The sequence below is a fragment of the Macaca fascicularis genome, chromosome 7 (assembly GCF_037993035.2).
Source record: "Macaca fascicularis isolate 582-1 chromosome 7, T2T-MFA8v1.1".
Taxonomy (NCBI): domain Eukaryota; kingdom Metazoa; phylum Chordata; class Mammalia; order Primates; family Cercopithecidae; genus Macaca; species Macaca fascicularis.
Genome location: NC_088381.1, coordinates 85,132,837 through 85,154,976, shown reverse-complemented (window position 1 = coordinate 85,154,976; position 22,140 = coordinate 85,132,837). Strand labels below are relative to the sequence as shown.

Below are 22,140 nucleotides of genomic sequence, written 5' to 3'. Positions count from 1 at the left end.
CGTTCAGCACATGTATCCCAGAACTTAAAGTAAAATTTAAACAAAAAAGGGAATGTCCCTAACCTGATAAATGATTAATGATACCTATCCTATTCTCACAGTAGCAATCTCTTTCGGTGGGAAAACTTTGGAAGCATTCCTGTGACATCATGAATTACACAAGGATGTCACAATCTCATTTTCTTACAATGTGGTTTTGTAAGTTGCAACCAGAATAGTAAAAAACAAATTAAAGGCATAAAGACTAGAAAGGAAGAAACAGAACTGTCATATTAGCAGATGTTAAGTTAGCTATGTAGAAACTCAGCCACAATATACAAATTACTATAAATAGTTTTAAAAATGTAGCTGGCTATAGAATGCCTCATATAGCCTATAGATCAATATACTTTCTACTTGATCCATTTATAATTTTTGAATTTTGTACCTTAGACATACATTACCTAGCAAAACTAATTATTTTGAAGTTGTATAATACTGATCTTTTAAAAGTATGTATAATATTCTGTTCATATAAAATGATATGTGTATGTTTATATGCATTAAGAGATGTTGAAAAGGCTGGTCAAAATATTACTTTCTTGGGGTAATTTTCTCATTGTGATGCGGTATAGGTCAATTCTGGGTTTCTGCTGTATGTTGTTTGAACTTTTGTACACTATTTTGATAATAAAAATAAAGCCATTTTATTGTGAGAAAATGAATGAATAAATAAATAAACCCCTCAAAATACGTATTTCCATAATCTGCACATAGTTGAACCTAGAAATTTCTAATTTTTTACAGCTCCACTCATGATTCTGGTGATCACATTGGGAACAACACGGCTAGGATTTGTAATCTAAGTTGAGATCCTCATCTAAATTGCAGAAACAAATGCCTAATACTCTTGTCTAAATCCCAAATAAAAATCAAACCAAGATTATTACCAGCCTACATTTCAGAGTCTCACCGTCATGTAGGGCTCATTTATTGGCAGTCACCCCATTAACCAGGCATCAGCCAGTTGCCAGCTTCTGCCCTGGCAGCTTCAATCATGTCTTCACTGCCCACCTGCTGTTCTGGCCCCCTACTCTTCTTAAAAATATGCAAGGAAATGGACAAAACTATACAAGTGTGATAGCTGCAGAAATGGCCAAAGACGGCGGAAGCAAGAAACAGTGCACCGTGTTTTAAGGTAATACTGTAGTTTTGTCATAGGGCAAATTGCTTGGTTTCTGCTGTCATCCCATGGATATTCAGGGAAGTTCAAAATACAACAAGAAAAAAAAAAGGCCCTCCAGCAGATGAATGAGACCAGGGCCACTTTTCACTGATGCTTCAGGGAGTGCCATTCACATAGAATACCAGGCTGTATTCATTTGCTATGGTTTCCATAACAAAGTGCCACAAACTGGGTGGCATAAGCAACAGAAACTTTCTGTCTTTTGGTTTTGGAGGTGAGAAATCTGAGATCAGGGTGTCAGCAGGGTTGGATCCTTCTGCAGGTCATGAGGGAGGATCTGTTCCATGCCTCTTGCCTAACTTCCGGTGGTTTGCTGGCAGTCTTTGGCGTTCCTTGGCTGCTTTGTAGAAGCATCACTTCATCTCTGCCTTTGTGTTCTCGTGACATTCTTCTTGTGTGCATGTCTGTGTCCAAACTTCCCTTTTTTATAAGGACATCAGTAATATTGGATTAGGCCCACCTACTCGTGGATGACGTCATCTTAATATGTCTGCAGTGGTCACATGCTGATGTTCTGGTTGCCAGGGCGGGGGGTGGGGAGGGCGGAGGAGGGGGACACCACTCAACCTGAAACATGCAAATCCTACTCTCTGGAAATGAGGCCGCTGGGAGATTCTGGCCTTAGGAGAGCTGCCTCCTTCTTTGGCTCTCTCGATTTCTCAGAGCTGCACCAGCCCTCCATTTCTGAAGCCACTGTTGGGGGCTCGGTAGCTAGATTTTGGCCGGGGCAGCTGCATGGCCTCTGGTGCAGGGTGGAGGTGTGGTTTACCTCTATGTCATTTGTTGCTACAGGTTATATCGAAGCTGCCATCATTCCCGCTGGAGCTCGGAGGATCCGTGTGGTGGAGGATAAACCTGCCCACAGCTTTCTGGGTAAAACAAAAATGACTTGACTCACCATTTATGTGTTGAGAATCGATTTTGATGATCAGTCTGGTAAATCGGTTCAGTGTCATTCCTCCCGGGTTATGGCTGGTTTCACACCTGTATTGTGACGACAGGAACACCCAGAGGGGACCAGACAGCGCCATCATATTTGACTAACATGCAGCCATCCCCAGGGTGGATTAGGGGCGGGAACAGGAAGGAAAACGATGGAAGACAAGCTTGGGACAGGAAGGAAGATCATGGAAGAGTGAAGGAAGTTGTGAGGAATTGGGCAGGTTACCATTTCCCCAACGTAACCCCATAGAGCTGAAAGCAGATTGAGTCTGGGCAGTGCAGGCCATTGGCCAACTTGCAGGAAGCCCCATTGGGCTGCCAGTGGCTCTGGGGACGACTTCTTAGCTGGAAAAAGAACAACAGTCCTAAGTCTAATGGAAACCCAGAAGGACACCAGTTTGACTAAGGTCTGTGTATTCCAGATTCCTAGTGGCCGGCGCATTGACTTCAAGCACAAACACCTGCATCTTTCCATACACTTGGGTTCTATTCTGGACTGATTTTCCTAACTATACATGAGCAAAGCCATTCTGATAAGTCCCTTCCTAGCCAGAGAAGACCTTCTGAGAGTATCCTTGGCCCAATTCCCAGCCTCCCCGTCAACCCCAGCAAAGGTTAGCCCAGGACTTGAGCCCCAGGGTGGTTGGAGTTCTGAGTTGGACACAGAAGTGGAGACAGCAGGGTGCCCAGAAGCTGCCTCTGCTCCTACCTCCCTGGCTTGGAACATGTTGTAGCCCCTGTCCTTTTGCCAGCTTTAATCCCATGTTCCTGTCTTGGGTTAAACTTAAACTCAAGGTGGCTGATCTTCCTCAGGTACCCTTCTTCTGAGCTGTCCTCATGTCATCACCTCTCAGCCTGTGTTGCAAAGTGCTGATTGAGACTGAAGAAAGAAAAAGTAAGACATGATTTGTCGAGTTTCAAAAAATGATTTTAGCTAAATTGAAGTTACCCATGGAACCCTTTTATTTCCATTTTTATTACTCATTTTTTTTAAATGACATCTTTGTCCACATTCCTGCCTTTGTAGACTATGCAAAAGTCCGAGTCTTTCTTTGAAATGGTCTCTGCTTGAGAAACTCAAAGTCTGATGAGACAGACACAAAACAAATATCTAATAGGCAAGTTTACAATGAAGACCACAATCCTGTTAATTAAAGAGTTAGGGAATGCTTTGATGCTAACATGCCCCCGGCACACCTGCCTTGGGGAAGGCAGGAGTGCCCGTTTCCAAGCACCCACGTGGGTTATCACTGGCACCACACTCTGTGGATCCCCCCATGTCCCAAGCTGCCCTGCCACCTCCTCCGCAGCTTGGTCACCTGCCGTCCACCCTGCCTCCTTGGGGCTGTGATGGCAGCTCGTGCTTCTGCTGCCAGGGTAAGACCTTGCCATCCCTGGAGTTGACATCCATATGCATTTTCATCCGCCCTGTGGTTTCCCACCTCCCCTGCATGGACAGTGTCCCTGCCTTGCCTGGCACTCTCCTCCCCAGCTGTCCCAGCTGTCACTCTGCAAATAGAACAACACTTAAAAATGCACTCTGAAACAAGGCCTCTTGCTGCTTTTGGCAGCTTCAAAGTGACAGCCTCTTTTTACTAAATTCACAAAGAGTCTACTCCCTCTCCTTCTGCCCATCAAAGGACATCAGGTCAGCCTCACCAGCATTTGCATTGGAAGCCCCACCACCTGGTATCATGCCAAAAAGTTACCCTTCCCCTTCCCAACCCATGCATTGAGTGTACCGGAGGCCCTCCGTGGGAGGCTGAAGTCACCTTTCATCCTAATTCAAAATTCGCAGTCCGGGTGTTCCAAGAGGTAGTTCAGCTTGGAGGTCGAATTAATGGTTCTTCCATCAAGCCCCAGAAGGTGCCCCTGCGAGTAAGTCCCTTGGCTTCTGACCCTGGCTTCTGAGATTTCCCAGCATGGCTTCTCCACCTGGCTCAGCCCTAAGTGTCTGGCAATAGGAGTGTCTTCCTTATCTCCACTTTTGCATGGCAATTTAAGAATGGCAGAGGATGTTAGAATCCTTTGGATCGCTCCTCAACTTCTGATTCCTATGGTACAAACAGACTTTTCACTCAAACTCACTTTAGGGCCAGCAGGTGCTGACTAGCAGATGCCACCCAGGAGAATGAGCTCTTGTGATCGTCCCTCAGCTCCTGAAGCCTGAGGGCCATGTATACAAAAAAAGAACAATAGCATCTGCGATAGTGGCTCCCAATCACTGAGCTCGCCTGTGCCTTAGAGACCTGATCCCTAATCCCCCTAAATGGGCTGCAAGGTATTGCTCTGCTTCCTTCACAGAGGGGCAAGCTGAAGCTCCAAGGGGCTTGGTGTCTCATCCAGGTTCCCCAGCTCCTCTGAGTTCACTACAATTCATGGAGCCTCTCAGAATTACTGTCCAATCATGGCCAGAGACTGCCGGATGGAGATTTTTCACGGGAGAATACATGTTAAACCTGCCTGTTGTTACCACTACGTTGTGTGCTCTTCAGAACAAACCTGCATGCCACGGAGATTGGTTTAACGTCTCGGGGTGACTGCTCAGCTCTCCAGAAGCACTGGGCCTCCATGGGAGGTTAGAGCCAGCTTCCTGCCTTATCTTATCCAGAAAGCATAATCCCAGGACTCCAGGGCCTGGCTGATGGACATGGGCAAGCCTGAAGGTGGTCCACACTCATTATGTTTCTAAAGTTAGTTCAAAAAGGCCTTGTTTCCACTCGGCACTGGGTGCTTTGGAAGTCAACCCAGTGTAACTTTGAATTGCTCTCACATTTGCTGAGAGCAATTCCTGAAGAATTTCACCCCACCTACCTTCAGCCCACGCTGGCTGGCTTTCTGCTCAAAACCACCTGGAACAGGAAATGCCTGGGCAGTTTGTATCCATAGCTAAGAACAGAGCTGGCAGAACTCCGAGTGGAAATAAAAGGAGCTGACTCGCTGCCAGGATTAGAAGTAGGTTGACTGTGGGTCAGGTCTTCCAGTGAAGCTAGGAAGGAGAGAGACTAAAAGAACCCCACTCGAGCTTCTGCTCAGCTCTGTGCCAGAGAGGCGCATGTGGACAGGGTCAGAGTTCGCATCTGCCTCCAGCCAGCTCTGAAAAGGAGCATGCCCTTCCCTCAGGAATGCCCCCACCTCGCTCCTTGGAATGGCTCATGGTCTTCCCCACAGTGCCTGGAAGACCAGGATGGTGTGTGAGTGTCCACAGAGAGGAAGAAGAGCCGGAGACAGAAATGGACGTTCTGCATGTAACCTCACACTCCAGCTCGTTGCAAAGGTTTTGTTCTGCCCTGGTGGCAAAGGAAAGTGTATCCACCCATGTGGTGCCCCATAGAAGTCTAACTGTTGAGAGCTTCTGAGCAAAACCCACAAAAGTGAGCATGGTTATGTTTTGGATAGTGGTTTAAAACTTCCAATCTCCGGCCCAGGCGAAATGAGCAAGGGAAAATCTCCTCCCCAGCAAACCAGAACTTCAGACATCACAGATAAAATGAAATCACTGGGGGAATCCCCTGTTCTTTGCTCTGTTCATTGCCCATAAAATCAAAGCATTTGTAATCATTTTAATTGCTCCATGGAGTCTTTTCTGGGTCCAAACATATCCTGATTTCAAGTGCACACTAATTAATCTCAAAATACTTAGAGACAACGGGGGCTTGGAGATACTCATCGATGCCTAAGGTTTGAGGGGACAGGAACTTGTAGAGCCAAAAATGCATTTAATTTGAAAGGTTGTCTTTCAGGAAAAAAAAATGCATTGTGCATAGGGCTGTGGAAAGGACTCCTGCCTGGAGCTGCAGCCTCAGAGGCCTTTGCAGACCCCACTCTGTGCAGCTAACGCAAGGCAGGAGAATAACCAAGCTGCCACAGAAGGGGGCAGGAGGTGACCTGCATTGTCTCTCTGGAGTTGACATGGCCCCATGAAGTCATTGTTCATGGGACTCCACAATGAACCTATTTATTCACTGTTAAAAATGATCTTGACATCCCAACAGAATCTCTGAGCTGACATCTCTTTTGAAGGGATGTCAAGCACTAACTTCTGATTTTTGCAGGAAGTTATGATTTTTCAGATGGACCACAGCAAACTGCAAATTTGGCATCTTGCTAAGTGACACCAAAGTGAAAAGGCTGGAAGTAACCCCCATGCCTCTTAGATCTGCTGACCTCCTGCTAATAACTCTGCCTGTGTTTTCCTCTCCCTGAGAGATACACAAATGTGTGGCTGCGAGCACGCTGTCCCAAGGAAAGGCGTGCAGGCTCTAAGCTGGAAAGCTGCATTTGCAGTACGCCAGAACTTGCAGCCGCTGTGGCGATGGCCACAGGCAGTGCGTGGGCATGCAAAGTATACATATTCTTTCTGGGGCTCTGAGAGCTGACCCCAAACCCATGCCTGGCCTCAACCAAGTTGTGATTGTGCAGGAGTTCTCCAACTCATCAGCTGCAGACCAGGACCTCCAAAGCAAAGACAAGCATCTTCAGAATTCACTGGAGTGCCCCCACAGCTGTGTGTGGCTTGTGAGAGCCAGTTATAGGCATCTCTTCCCCACTCCTTGTTCACTGATGCCAGGTGGATAACAAAATCTGTCATGGTGAGGGTATTTACACTTTGGGTAGCAAATATACCATAACTCTAGGCTATTTTCCCCAGAGAGCCAGCTGTCACTAGCACTCGGTTGTCCGATATGTTCCTCCCCAGGGGCAGTTGACCTTGCCGGGGTTCGGCCGTCAGCTGCAGCCTCTTTCACTTTCCTGTCCCATAATTCCTTGACCACACCCAGTGACTCCTCTGAGTAGCCCTCTTCCTGACACCTCTCCCACCCATTCCACTACAGACAGGAAACACCCCACTCCGGTGATCAGAGGATGGCAGGCTCCAAGGCCCAACTGGCTCTGCCTCCACCTCATGCTGTAGTCGCTGCTGCCGGGCCACCCACTGTCGGGCCTCCGATGGCAGAAGCAGGGCTTCCCTGGGCCAGCCTCCACCTCTGTGCAGTGTTTCTGAGGATGGTCTTATAACCGTCTCCAGGTGTGCCCTCCTGCCCTTTTTTGGGCCTTTTCACTCTTGACCTCCCAGATGTTTTACTTTTGGCATGGAAGTAGGGTAGTTTGCAGGTTGTAATTCAGAGTCACTTTAAAACATCTTTTAAAAAGGGCCCGAGAAATACATAAACAAGGCCAGTGGAGAAAGCGTTACCTCTAAAGTGTTAGAGCCAGGATAAGAGTGTTAGAGCCAGGATAGGGGTGTTAGAGCCGGGATAGGAGTGTTAGAGCCAGGATAGGGGTGTTAGAGCCGGGATAGGGGTGTTAGAGCCAGGATAGGGGTGTTAGAGCCAGGATAGAGGGTTAGAGCCGGGATAAGAGGGTTAGAGCCAGGATAGGGGTGTTAGATCTGGAATAGGAGGGTTAGAGCCGGGATAAGAGGGTTAGGACCAAGATAGAGGTGTTAGTGCTGGGATATGGGCAGAGGCCCTGGATACTTAGCTTGGTGGTAAACATCTGGGGCCTATTTATGGGAAACCATAATAGTAATTTTCTTTCCTCACCTGCTCTGCCCTCATCGTGATTAGCATTTTTTAACCCAACCTCCAGAAAGCATGCGTGAAAGCCAAACCCAGCTCTCAGTTGCTGAGTACCAGCTTCAGGCACTGCTGGGCCCAGAGGCTTAAAATGATGTCACAGGAAAAATGGTCTCTCTCTGCACTGGCACTCCTGCCTGTCCTCTTTGTGGACATCTTCCTGTGGGCTGGTAGATCCAGGCTCACGTCCAGTCTCTGGGAAACCCTGTGGGAAGAAAGCTGCCTTTTTCTAAGGTGAACGGAAGTCCCCCTGTTTGGGGTTGGGTGATGGGCCTGTGCCTGGAACTGCGGAGTCCAGCCCCATGTGACAGGAGGAAAAACATGTTCCCACGAGAAATCTTGGGTACCATTGCTTAGAGGGAGAAACAGATGCCGTGTGATGGGCACAGTGGGTATTCACAGAAGCCATGAACCAGGGATGAGCCTGGGGCCCCAGCCCAGGGCAGCCAATGTTGGAGTCTGTCACTGGCGGGGCGTGGATATGGGAGTCAGCCGGATATGGGAGTCAGCCGGTCCGTGCCGGTGGCCCAGCAAGGAGGAGAGCAGCTGCCTGGCTTCCCTCTGGTCTTTGTGAGAGAAATGGGTTCTACGGAGCAGGTCCTGGTGTGACTGTGGTCAGCACACAGCTTCAAAGAAATCATTTGCTCATCTCTGACTCCTCTGTATAAGCCACCTCAGCATGCGTGGGTGTCCTTTATTCTCACAGTGAGCCCCCTTCCTCCTTCCCACCCTCTGAGGCCACTCTTCATCTCTCGCCTCCTTTTCCCAGCCGAACCTCCGAAAAGTAGAAAAAACTTCGCCTTCCACTTGCTTCTCCGTACGGGGCGCTGTGCCTTCCTCCCTCCATCACCCTGCCCAGAACTGATCTTAGCAGTCCTGGCCTCTGAGGGTCAGGAACGACCATCCTGCTTCACACACCGCAGGCCGCCACACGCTGCTGAGCCACACACTGCAGGTGGCGTTGTGTCCCTCCCTGTCCTACACACTCAGCTGAAAGTGGGCTTGTCCCAGGAAGCCTTCCCTATCTGCCTTGTCCCACAACACTCCTAGACCCCGGAGGCACCTTACCGTAAAGCTTGTGAAATTGTGTTATGTTCACCTTTTCTCTGTCTCCCTTCCAAACTGTGAGCTCCCTGGGGGTAAGAGCTGTGTCTGTCTTTAGCCCCCGGTGAGGAGGCCCTCAAAATAGGGTGAGGGACTGGCAGGGAAGAGGGGTACATCTGCTGTTCCTGTAACTTGTAGTTTCTGAGGTGTTTCTTCAAGCAGACGTCCCCAGCCCCCGGGTTGTGGACCAGCAGCAGTCCATGGTCTGTTAGGAGCCAGGCTGCACAGCAGGAGGTGAGTGGCCTGTGAGCAAGCATGACCGCCTGAGCTGCGCCTCCTGTCAGATCAGAAGCGGGGCATTAGATTCTCACAGGAGTGTAAGCCCTATTGTGACTGGCATGTGCAAGGGATCTAGGCTCTGCATGCCTTATGAGAATCTAATGGCTAATGATCTGAGGTGGAAAGTTTCATCCCAAAACCATCCCCCACCACCCCACTTCCCCCAGCCCCCTGGTCTGTGGAAAAATTGTCTTCCACAAAACCAGTCCCTAGTCCCCAAAATCAGTCCTGGGGACTGCCGTCTTAAACGACTCTAGCCCCTTGGTTTTTTCTGTCTGCTCCTTCCCACCAGCCCACATTGGATCCTAAGACCAAATAGATACCATGCATGTAAGGTGACAAATAGACCAAATTTAACCATGCATATGCAAGAGACAATTTTCTAAACCTGCAGAGAGCTTGAAAGAACGATGAATGTCCATGCACCCTTTGCCTACATTCACTAATAATTAATATAACCAAGTATATATTTGCATTATTGGCTCACTGGAAACACTGGAAATCCGTGAAATTAGTCATTTTTGTAAGAGTATATAGAATATGAAACCCTATAACAATTAGAGCCTGGAATTTGTCCTTTTTGAAAATAGGCCTTACCTTTGCATATTTCAGCATTAGTCATAAAAATCTATACTGATGCTATAACCTAAAGAATTGGGAATTGAAAGTTGTCAGAGTGATAAGTGCAGTAGGGCTGGTCTACTGGATCCAGGTCTCCACTCTACAACTGAATAGCTTTGTGAGTTTGGGCAAGGTACTTCTCTGCGGCCCCATTGCCTCACCCATGAAGTGACGACAATAATTCAGAGGGTTGTTGAGAAGAGTAAATGGGTCAGAGTATATGAAAGAGCCAACCTGGAGAATATGCTCCTTAAATGGCAGTTTGCAGATGGTGGCAGAAGAAGAGAAAAAGGAGAGGAAACTGTGGGCGTCCCAACATTCTCACCTCCTTTTCATAGCCAGGACATTTCAGTTGTGTGTCAGATTTCTTGAAGGGAAACATATTCGGCTCCAAGTGGTAGGGCTTTCTCTCTCCTAAGCTGTCCCTGGAGTCCTGTAATCCTCAGCCTCTCTTAGCCACCCTGGATACGAGACCCCACTGGAAGCTACTCTGCTGGAAAGTTCCTAGAAGCGAGGAACCAGTTTCTCTTGGCAGTCCCTCTAACACCAGAAGCCCTGAGCATGCGTCTCCTCTGTGTTTGCCGGGAGTGAGCACTGGGACCATAATGTCCTGGAGACGGGAGCTGAGGCCAGTGGCTACCCAGCGTCCCTCTGCTGCTTGTGGCCTGCCGCAGCCTGGGGCTGACGAATTGAGCAGTAACCAAAACCCCTTTTGGGTTTCAACTCTCATTTTCCAAAATCGGTATTAAATGTGGGCATTTTATTTCTGGCCTCAGTAAGCAGAGAATAGTCAATGTGGCAGAATCTGATTTCGTTGATTATAGACTGAGTAGGGTCCCAAGGAGATATATGTAGATCAATTTGGGGTGTCCGTGGGGCTCCAGCTGCGTGTGTAGGGAGTGTGGGCCTAGGACCAAGGGTGCCCTGGAGTTCCCATTTTTGGAAATGACACAGACTTCCTATCACCTCTTGTCATCTGCCATCTTCTCCTAAAATGCCAGAATAGATTTTAGTTTGTTGGGATTTTTTTTTTCCTAAATAACAACAGCAACAACAAAATAGAATGGCACTGCAGAGTGCTGTCCTCATGAGAACTACATGGTCTTCACCCGTAGGTGGAAAGACACAAGAAAAGTCCTGGTGAGCGCCTCGGAAAATAGTAAATACATGGCTTGTGTGGAAAACCAAGTTTCTGCTTACGGCCAGTCAGCAGCATGTTGATTCTCAGCCTCTTCTGACACAGGCTGTCCCTGGTAGAGATGTGGGCTAGCAAACGTGAGAACCTGAAACCCACAGAGCTAGGGTATGAGAGTGCCCCTCCCCTGCCACGCTCAGCCCCCAGCCACTGCTCATCCACAGCTGCCGAGTGTGACCACCACATCTGTGGGCGGCTAGGATTTCCAAACATTCATGCTTAATAGAGTAATGGTTGTTGATTGAAGGGACATCCACTTTAGTAGTATGGGGATATCAGATCCTTAAGAGGTGCTGGAGATGGGCTGCTCTCCTTCTAGAACCCCAGGTAGGTAATAGGAAAGGGAACTCATTTGTTTTGCTGAAACAGCAAAACCTGGTTTGTAGCCTAGGACACATTAAAATGGAATGAATTCATCGGGCAGAAAACCATCTGCTGGGTAAGTTTAGTGAAATGAGATCAGGCCGTGGTCATCTCCATTCCCTGCCCCTCCACCCCTAACCCCAGCTATCTGAGTTGGTTTCGAGACAGGAGCCCAGGCTGGAAGATGCCCATCAATCCCACAGCTCTCCCTGGGGATCCTAGGGATCTGCAGCTCTGTGCTCCCTGCAATCCAGGCTTTTGTTCTTAGTACACAGAGTACTCCCTTTCTCTTGCTTCAGGCCTCCCTCCTTCCCCCTGTGGAAGGGGAGACATCTGCCCCACTCAGGGGCTGCAGATTCCTTTTAAAGACAGGCTGGGTCCCCCCACCCCCAGCACCTTGATTCTTTGGTCTTCAATTTGCTTTCTAGCTCTCAAAGACTCCGGTAAGGGATCCATCAACAGTGACTGGAAGATAGAGCTCCCCGGAGAGTTCCAGATTGCAGGCACAACTGTTCGCTATGTGAGAAGGGGGTTATGGGAGAAGATTTCTGCCAAGGGACCAACGAAACTACCGCTGCACTTGATGGTAACTTGCTGGGCTTCCACACTTGTCTTAGGGGGCATGGCTCCGAGAGGTCTACCAGCTTACTTTCCAGTTTACTTCTTCCTGGTACCTTGGGGGCAGGAAATGCATCCAGCTTCCAGGGGTTTACGAGGTCCCCTGCTGCTCAGTCCTCTCCCTTCTCTGGGTCTTTTCTTTTCCAGTCCCTTGCACCGCCTGCTTCAGAATTCTGTCATTGCTTCCCCTGGCTCTTCCCTGGCAGAGCTCCTATCTTTTTCAAAAGGAGCTGCCTCAAAGAAGGAAATGCTTAGCCACGTGGATGGCAGCCAGGGAGACTTGACCTCGTTAAGCAGACAGCCCTACTCAAAGTCTGTTTTCACATCAGGTAGTGGGATGCATAGATCTGCCCTCACAGAGTGTATATCATTACCTTTTGCAAATGAACTTTGACTCCAGGTCCGAACTAGCATCCCTTAGATTTCACAGACCCAGCTTGCAACAGGCATTTGGGAATCTGGAAGGGGGATCAGATGATGCAGGTGTCCTACTCCCCAGATGATCTCCAGAAACCTGTGCGCTATTGGGCTAGGCCAGGGCGCCATTGTCTTACCTGCTGTCTCAGGGAGGCCTCCATGCAAGCCACTGAAACATCAGTGATGCATGCTTTTAAACATGTCAGAGATCTCCAGGGAATGGAACGCCCTGCTTCCTTCTCAAGATCCAGGAGTTCTCATGGCTAACTTCTGATAGCTCATCATTATTGATTCTGTGTCTCCTTCCAAAAAACAGGATTTGTGGCAGCTTGTGCCCCTGTAATTAAAGCACACTTTGTCCTCAGTGCCTGCCAGAGTCTCTCCATGGAAGTTCTTCTTCCCCATTAATTTGTGATCTCTGGCAGCCTGTAAGTGTTCCAGATTAATTGACACCCAAAAGATTTTCTAGCCATTACCCAGGGAATCTCCCGAGGAGGCTTGCTCTGCCAAGGAGCACTGGCACCCAGGGTGGGCGTTACCCCATAGTGGTGTTAACCCCGTTATTATTTCTGGGTAGACAAAGGCAAGGCAGTTTTCATGTGCAATCTCAACCACGTAGAAATCTGCCAGTGCACCACTCAGCCCGCTAAATCCACTGCAAATACGTTCCTGCAAGTAGGTTTCTGGGACCTAATAATGTGTACCTAAGTCATTTCTCTGGGATAAGATTGTTTCCTAGTCACAGAACAAATCCTCCTATTCCGAGTTAAAAGCAGTTATTCAGAGGGACTAAGAGAGGAGGCAAAACATAAAACCTGTACTGAAATCTCACCCGTTAACATGAGAATTTGCTTTCTCTAGCAAACGCCAATGTGAGTGTATTTCCCTTTTCACCAAAAGCTTTTGTAAACTGAGCAAGTTGTTAGCCCATTAAAGCGAAGTACGCAGCCTGGATTCATTCAGACCAGGATGAACAAAACTCGGAGAAAGCAACTACTACCGTAACTGAAGTTTCAGCCCTCGCTTAATATTGATAGCTTTTCTTTCAAAATGTGATTGTCACTTGAAGATTTTAAAACTGAAAATGAGAGGTGCCCCTTTGCCTCTATATAGAAAGCCATTGTCCCCAAACTGGGGTGTACACACTGCAGAATCTGTAGCACCCAAAGAATCATGGGGACCTGCATTTGAAACCAATTACACACACACACACACACACACACACACACACACACACACACAAAAAATACGTGGCTACAAAATTGCATGAAATTTGTTTCATATGAATTCTCAATTCACCAGTCTTATTCTCATACTGAGCTGATAAAGATCTCTTTCTAAGACTAGTTTGGTTTTTGGTGGACTTGTTTTCCTAACTGGAGGCATTTTTCCAAATGTGTTACGCCAGGTCTCTCTGGTGAAGCCGTGGATGTTGATGCAGTTAGGTTTGCTCTGAGCACTGCAGCCCAACCCCACAACTCAGCCTTGGAGACTGAGAGATGGCTGGAGGGAAATGGCTCCCATTGTCTGGTACACTTTGACCTGGTCTGCCCCAAGTCAAGTCAGGTGGCCCATGCACACCCTCCCCTTAGTGCCTGCTGGCCCATTCTCTCGGACGTCTCAGGCTGGAAGTGAATCTGCTAGTTACTTAGACCCAGGGGCACTCACTGCTTCCAGGCTTAGCTTGAAGACTCATTATCCACAGACAAACCATGTTAAGCTCCTACAAGAGGGCTTGTTTGACACCATTGTGTCTAGATCAATAAAACTGATCATACACCTGCTGTCTTTACAAGACTTGTCACATGCCGTTCTAAACCCATCTATTCTGTATGTTCTTGCTGACTAGGATTTCAGATCCAAGGTCTCCAAGCTGTATGGTAGTTTCCCACAAAACATGATAGATGCCTCCCTCTACCTCCACTGCACTCCTGGCTTGAAGCCTTGAGCCTGGCTCCTGCCACCCTTGGGTACAGTCATCATCCTGGCTCCCATGACAGTGGAGGCCTCTTGCATCCTTGAACTCTCAAACCGATGCCACCCAAAGTCCTCTGGCAGTGAGCTGCATTTTGCCCTTGAGCTTGCCTTACCCCTGACTCTCTGGACCAACTGACATGGCAGTGGTTGATGATGGGGAGTGAAGGATGATGTTCATTTCCAAAGAAGTAGAGTCACCGCACTTGCTCTGATGCCTTTCTAAGTAAAAGTTTATCCATGTCTTTCCTGTGTGCAAGGGCAGCTTTGTGGGTGAACACGCAGGACTGTTCTCTGCGTGGAGCAGCTCTCCATGAAAAGCGCAGTGAGAGGTTTCAGAGTTGCTTATCCTAAAGCTCCTAGTCTAAGCTGGTCTCTCTCTTGGGTAGGAAATAATAGAACTTCCTGATGATGGTTTGCATTCGCCCTGCTCCCAAGTTGAGTCCCTGAGGAATCCAGGGCTGAGATAAAGGAGCCCCCTCAGTCAAACCTGTTTTCAGCCCCAGAAAAGAGCTGGTTACCCCTCATAGAGAAACAGCCGCGGTGTGCCTGTGTGTGCAGATTTGGCAATCCCGTGGGCCTTCGTTCCTTTTCAAAATGGCCTTTTGTTTTACGGCTGATCCAGGTGTTGTTATTTCACGACCAAGATTATGGAATTCATTATGAATACACTGTTCCTGTAAACCACACTGCAGAAAATCAAAGTGAACCAGAAAAACCGCAGGATTCTTTGTTCATCTGGACCCATAGCGGCTGGGAAGGGTGCAGTGTGCAGTGTGGAGGAGGTGAGTGGCCGTGGGCCGTGGCCTATTGGGTGTGGGGTTTTGCTGAAGGAAGGAGAAAGGCATCTGTGGCCAGCACACAGAGTCTGGGAAATCTGTAACCTGTAGTTCCATGGGAATTTAATCATACCCCACCGAAAATCTCTCTGCAAAATACTTGGGTAGAGTCTTCCCAACTCCCACACTAGGATCATGCCCATACCGCTGCTTTGCCCGGAGCTCAGGGCCCCCCAGCTCTGACCTGTGGGTGAAGTGGGGTTTGGCTGATGTATGACTACGTCTTGGGTGTGACAGGTGGACCCTGGGAATAAACAGAATAGACCTTCAACTGTTGCCGCTTGCTGGAGGGGCACCAAAGCATGTCTCTGCCCACTCCCAAATTCCCTTCCCTCTTGGCCACAGTCACCTCACTCCAGGACACAATGGAAAGAAAAAGTCCTGCAAGTCGGGTGAAACATTCCTAGCATGAGTCCTGACTGCACAACTTCCTGCTTGACCTCAGCAAATGACTTCCTCTCTCTACCCCGAGTTCCCTCACCTCTAAAATAGGATAGTTGTCTCTCATGCCCCCTGCAGGGTCCACAGGGTGAGCCAAAGAGCCTGTCGTACAGCAAGAATCAATATGACCACAAGGCATTGTATTTATTGTTGTGTCATTGAGAGGGAGCAGTAGGAAGTCATTCTGAACTCTGAGTCAGCAGTTTCTTAGTACAGTGCTGTCTGTCACCCTAGCAGGGAACATAGCAGGGTCATGGGAGATGGAACACAGGGTGGGTGGATTTTAGTGGGCACAGAGTTGGGACAGAAGATTGACCTGGACTCTGGTACACCAGCCCAGAGAGTTGGATGACGGAATGGAAGCCCGGGCATAGCCCCTGCCATCCCTAGTCCTGAGCATCTATTAACTGCTTGGAAAAGTTTTATTGGATGTCCAATATGTAAAGCATTGCTTACCATTTAAGGGACTCATCCCATTTTTCATGGGTAGGAGTTATAGACACACAGGAATTTCTTCCTGGGCATCTTGGCCAACCACCCTCACTGTCTGTGCTTAGCCTCTTCCTGCAGCAGCCCTGCGGCAGTTGGCATAGCCTCTGGATACCACCATCAGCCCTGCATCCACCACTCTGCACCTCTCCCCGGGGGACCTTCTCCCCCTCAGCCCTTAGCTGCCCCTTGAGTAGATGGCCTTTCAACCTCCAAATCCAGCCAACACATCTACCTCTGATTCCAGCCAGATTTTCCTCTTGGGCAACTTGTCGCAAACTAAGCATAGCCCACATGGAAGAGTAAACAGGCTCTCCTGGGGTCAGGGGCAGGCTGTTCTGTTGCTGTTGGCTTGATGGCAATCCTTTTATGACACTGATGACTTCCAGCTTCCTAACACAGTGGTCAGACCTGCCACCACAGCTGAAAGCAGTTCTGTGCTTTCTGTACTCACAAAAGGCTGCCATGTGGGGCAGCAGGAACTGGCGGTGGAGTTCAGGTCTCCATGATTTCGAGTCATCCCTACGTGACAAATTGCCCAGGACACAGACCAGCAAGGAGCCCAGGATCCAAATAGTTGTGCTCGACTCCCTATTAATCTTTTATTGTCACTCTTCCCAAATAATAATAATAATGACAGCAGTAGAGCTAACATGAAGTGTTAGCCACCTGCCAGGTTCCGTTCTATGGACACCATATATATTTGTTTATTTTAATCATCACTGAGGCACCCTCAGGCACAGAGAAATTAAGCAAACCAGCCTGCTTGAGGAAACCGAGATGCAGAAACATGGTGGCCAACTGTCGACACTATGGTCACTGTGATGCTATTTGTGATAGAGCCAAGACTTGAACCCAGACAGCCTGGCTCCAAGGGCCACCCTCGTAACTCCCAGTCACTCGGCCTGCCTGACAAAGGCCTGCCTGCCATGCAGTGTTTAGGGTGCTCTGGGAACACCCAAAAGAAGGGCTACATCCAACTGGGATAATGGATTAGCAAAGCTTCTCAAGAGCAGGTGGGAGCTCCGCCATAAGTACCAGCTGGCTGGCTAGACAAATTCAGAATGGCTCTGGAATGCCTGTCTAGAGGATGCAGGTCTGCGTGTCTTCCAGACCAGACTCCTTGTCCCCCACTTCTCCCCAGCAAGCAGGAGTTCTGTAATAGGTAGCCAGACTCTCTAGTGAGGGCTGATGTGTAAGTATTTAATTGAGATCGGCTCTCCATAGACTTTAAACATCAATCCAGAAGATAAAAAGATGAGCAATCTTTGGAAATTAAAGGCCCAAATCAACGAACCCCAAGCTGTCCAAGGACACCGCTGATCTAAGGTGTTGCTGCTTTCTCATCCTGTTCTAGAATCTTCCAGGGCCCCACTCTGCCTTCTGTGTCTTGCACCCTCCTCCCTGCAATTACAGTTCTTCTCTACAAACCCACACAACATTTACAACAGTCACTCTAAATGACAAAGTGCCCATCAGCAGCACCCAAACCTTCCTTCATGGGCATGCAAGCCCAGCCTTTCCAGGTGGGTGAGGCCACAGTCTCTCAGCTCCCTGTGGTTTGGTTTCCAGGGGAGCGCAGAACCATCGTCTCGTGCACACGGATTGTCAACAAGACCACAACTCTGGTGAACGACAGTGACTGCCCTCAAGCAAGCCGCCCAGAGCCCCAGGTCCGAAGGTGCAACTTGCACCCCTGCCAGTCACGGTAAGGAGCTGGGTTCTGTTCTGTAGCTTGGACCCACCAGAATCTGGGGCAGCAGCACCATCAATGGTGGGGAGCAATAGGCAGTTAATGCCACAGTACTGCTCTATGCTATGTTCTGTTATTGTTGATGAGTGATTTCTGCTTGCTCAAATTACCAAATTTCTAGCTACTGAGCCAGAACTCTGATGGAAATACAGTCTTCACTGGAAGGCATTCTGTAGGAGACCATTAGTAACATCTCATGGCAAAGGAAAAAAAAAAAAAAGCCATCACCACACACTTTTAACCAGTACCCATTGGCTTCCCCAAATTACTTTGTCTTGGTGGAGAAGGAAACAAATATTGGCATCTGAGTGTCCAGGAGAAAGGGTGCACACAGGCTAATGTTGTGGGTGACCTGTTTCAGTAGCTGAAATTCATGCCCATGAGTGTGGATCTTGGTGTTTGTTCTTTGGGATCAATCAGAACTTCTGTCCCAGCCCCAGCTTTCATGGCCGTGTTACCCATGTGAACTCTCTTGGGTTGTCAGGAGATGAATTGTGGGGAATGTGTTCATCAGCTAAGCCTCCTCTTTTCGAGTCATTTTAGCGTGACTTTGGCAAATCCATTACATTGTGTCATGTCACCCTTTGACCTTCCGTTCTGCTCTGAATTGAGGTGAATGGTTTTTGCTTTGCGGTTCTGTGTATCATTTAAGGCATGTTGACCTTTTCCAATTAGACTGGGTGTTTAGTATTTCCATTTTTTAGGTTTCTTAACTCAATTTGTGCCGCTCGCCTAGTACAAGAGTTTCACAACATATTTGGCTTCTGCACCATCCCCCTTTGTTTTGTCAAACTCTTAAAATGTGTCTGAGTGAGAAAGAGAGGAGACAGGAAGGAAAAAAAGAAGGTGAGGCTTGCTGCGATGATTTTCTGTGCTCCTTGCCAAATTAAGAATGAAATTCCACCCTTGAGGCTGAAGGCCTGGAGGAAGAGCTCACTGCAGGAAATCTGCTTGAGCACCCTCGGTATGAGCAGCCGTACCACAAACCTATCGATCAGTCCCTCAACAAGTCACATTCGTGGGCCACAGAAAGAAGGATTTGCCACTGTAAAGACTCAGCAGTCTAACAGGCTACAGCCTCTTCTCTGGAAACTAAAGATGGCCTGGCCCTGGTGAAGTGATTGGAAAATAGGGTAAGAGACAATGGAGGAGGAGAGGTCAGCATGAGTTCAATGGCATGATTGAGCAAAAAGGTCTTAGGGCTCCATTCGAGAAGCATATTTTAAAATCAGTTCTGTTTTCAAACTATTTTATACCCAAGTCTTTTTAAAATTATGCACAGAAACCAATAAAATGAAACAGATGAAATGAAAGCTGCTGCCACTGAATTGAGACACACACGTGATGTGGCAGAGTGGGCCAGTCTACTCTGCCTTTTCCACCTCTCACAGTAGGTCCTGGCTCCTCTGTGGGACTCCAGGGATAAGGTTTAAAAATCAAGGGTTCTGCGTCCTGTAGTGATAGAGTAGCTTATATTGGACCAACCCTCCTGCAGATTACAATTACAAACTCTGGAGACAGTATAAAAGGCAATTGTTTAAAAGCTAGAAAGCAGCCTGGGAGAGGGGGCTCCCGCCTGTAATCCCAGCACTTTGGGAGGCCAAGGCGGGCAGATCACTTGAGGTCAGGAGTTCGAGATCAGCCTGGCCAACATGGTGAAACCCTGTCTCTACTAAAAATATAAAAATTAGCCGGGTGTGGTGGCAGATGCCTGTAATCTCAGCTACTCAGGAGGCTGAGGCAGGAGAATTGCTTGAACCTGGGAGGCGGAAGTTGCAGTGAGCCGAGATCGTGCCACTGCACTCCAGCCTGGGCAACAGAGTGAGACTCCATCTCAAAAATTAATTAATTAATTAAAGCTAGAAAGCAATTAGAAACTGAAGAGAAATAAAGAAATGGAGGAACAGAGTGGCATGGAATTGAATTACCCATGTTGACAGCTCTTTAACCAAATGAAGGCCCTAGTTCCATTGAGACTAACTAAAAGTCTGATAGATACCTGCCATCTTTTACTGGTTAAGCCATCAAAGGAGAATATTCAGGGAAACCCATAGCAGCTAGAAATTGAGAAGGAAAAACTCCAGAAAAGAGGGAGCCACAGAAGGGGACTCCCAAATTCTGCATGTATCTCAAGAATCTCTGGGAATTCTTAGAGACTAAGGCCAAATCTAAGAATAAGACAGCCCCGCCAGACCCCACATAGCACAGCTAAGGCTAGAAGACCTGAACTGAGACGGTAGCTGCTGCCCACCATAAGAGAGACAATGCCTGGAGTTTTATTCCAGCAAATTAGCTGCCTACTAAAACAAACATTCAATATTCTTCTAAAATGATACTCTAGAACTGCATTGTTCAATATGGTAGTCACTAGCCACTCCAAATTGAAATCTGCTCTAAATATAAAACATACATGAGGTTTTAAATATTTAGTATGAACAGAGATTATAAGTCTTAACTTAATTTTATAAAATAATTTTAGATTATAAAATATCTTAATTTTCATGTGATTACTTTGATTATAATCATCCCAAAGGATTATATTTTGGATACATTGGGATAAACAAAATTACTAAAATTAAAATCGAGATTTTTTTACTATTTTAATGTGACTTCTAAAAAATCCAAATTAACAGGCTGGACATGGTGGCTCATGCCTGTAATCCCAACACTCTGGGAGGCCAAGGCAGGTAGATCATCTGAGGTCAGGAGTTCGAGACCAGCCTGGCCAACATGATGAAACCCCATCTCTACTAAAAATACAAAAATTAGCCAGACATGGTGGCACACACCTGTAGTCCCAGTTACTCAGGAGGCTGAGGCAGGAGAATTGCTTAAACCTGGGATATGGAGGTTGCAGTGAGCTGAGATCATGCCTCTGCACTCCAGCCTAGGTGACAGAGCCAGACTCCATCTCAAAAAAAAAAAAAAAAATCCAAATTATATATCCAATTCTCATTTCTGTTGACCAGTACTTCTGTTCATTAGTGTATCATTCACAGTGTTCTGGGTACAATCCAAAATTACTAGTCATACAGGGAAACAGATCCATACTCAAAAGAGAAGGCCATTAATGGAGACTGACTGCAAGATGACGTATGTGTTGGAATTAGAAGAAAAGAATGTTAAAGCAGCTATTGTGACTATGCTAAAAAATGTAAGAAAAGCTATGCTCATGGTCACAGAACATTTAGGGAATCTCAAGAAAAAAAGAGATACTCTACAAAACACAATTTTATGACTAAAAAATACAATATCTGAAATTTTAAAAATTCACTCCATGGATCTAACAATAGAGTAAGATGATGAAAGATTAGTGAAGTTGAAGATAGAAGTTTGGACATTATTCAGTCTAGAAAACGGGAAGGAAAAAATTGTTGACAATGAGCAAGACTCAGTTACCTGTGGGGCAGTATCAAGCATTTTAGCATAAGGGTAATGGGAGTCACAGAAGGAGAGGAGAGAGAAGATGGAGCAGAAAATAATCATTTAAGGAACAGTAATCAAAAATTTCCCAGGTTTAGTGAAAGACAGATGAGAAGTAATCAGATCACATCTTCATGTTTCAACTAGATTCCAGATTAATTCAAGGTGCCATAACAAAGACCTCTGGTCATTACAACAAGTGGGCCAGTATAGCAAGTTCATGATTTTGCCTCCCATGTATCTTCTAAGAGAGAACCTTGCTGCACTGCAAAACTGAAAACAGAAAATCATGTAGGAAAACACCTATAAAACAAAGTGACATAAACAAACATGAGTATAAACTCTATAAATGAGTGCCACGGAGCTGTGCTAAGCCTATGATAGATAACATCAAGTGTGTGTATTGCTACAGAAAGTTCAGAGTCATTCTGGCTTGATAGACCACAGTCCTGCAGTCTTGCCATGTTTTAGCCAAGTTCAGGCCAAACACACTTCAGACTAAAAGCAATTTCAGAAGCACGTTATTAGTATCTCCGTAGAACAGGAGTCAGCAAACTTCATCTGTATAGGTCTAGAGAATAAATATTTTTGCCTTCACAGGCCACATGTGGTCTCTGGCACATTTTTTTCTGTATTTTGAGTCATAATCCTTTAAAACATGTAAAATTTGTTCTTTACTCTTGGGTTGTACAAAAATAACCCCGCAGGCCAGACTTAGCCCATGCATAAGAGTTTGCTGGCCTCTGTCTCAGATTATTGCTTACTCTCATTTTGCCCAATGAGATATTGGGACCACACCCTCAGCATGAGCCAGAGCTCTGCAGGTATTAGCTCAGGGAATGTATTTTCTTATTATACAAAGGAGAACATGTTAGAAT

At 47.2% G+C, this 22,140-nt stretch overlaps 1 protein-coding gene across 7 annotated transcripts in view; it reads left to right on the top strand.

Annotated features, from left to right (window-relative positions):
• Positions 1-22,140, top strand: part of ADAMTS17 (ADAM metallopeptidase with thrombospondin type 1 motif 17) — a 363,322-nt gene that overhangs the window by 264,089 nt on the left and 77,093 nt on the right. For 4 of the 7 annotated variants that reach the window (XR_012415486.1, XM_015453452.4, XM_015453451.4 and 1 more), the window contains 4 exons: positions 2,018-2,098; positions 11,737-11,894; positions 14,943-15,102; positions 17,659-17,794. Coding sequence is in view for 5 of the 7 variants with exons in the window: in XM_015453452.4 (XP_015308938.1) it covers positions 2,018-2,098; positions 11,737-11,894; positions 14,943-15,102; positions 17,659-17,794 (535 nt within the window). In the remaining 2 variants the exon portion in view is untranslated. Of the gene's footprint in view, positions 1-2,017; positions 2,099-2,980; positions 3,147-11,736; positions 11,895-14,942; positions 15,103-17,658; positions 17,795-22,140 lie in introns of those variants that run through there. The other 3 variants (XM_073996843.1, XM_073996844.1, XR_012415487.1) reach the window with 3 other exon arrangements.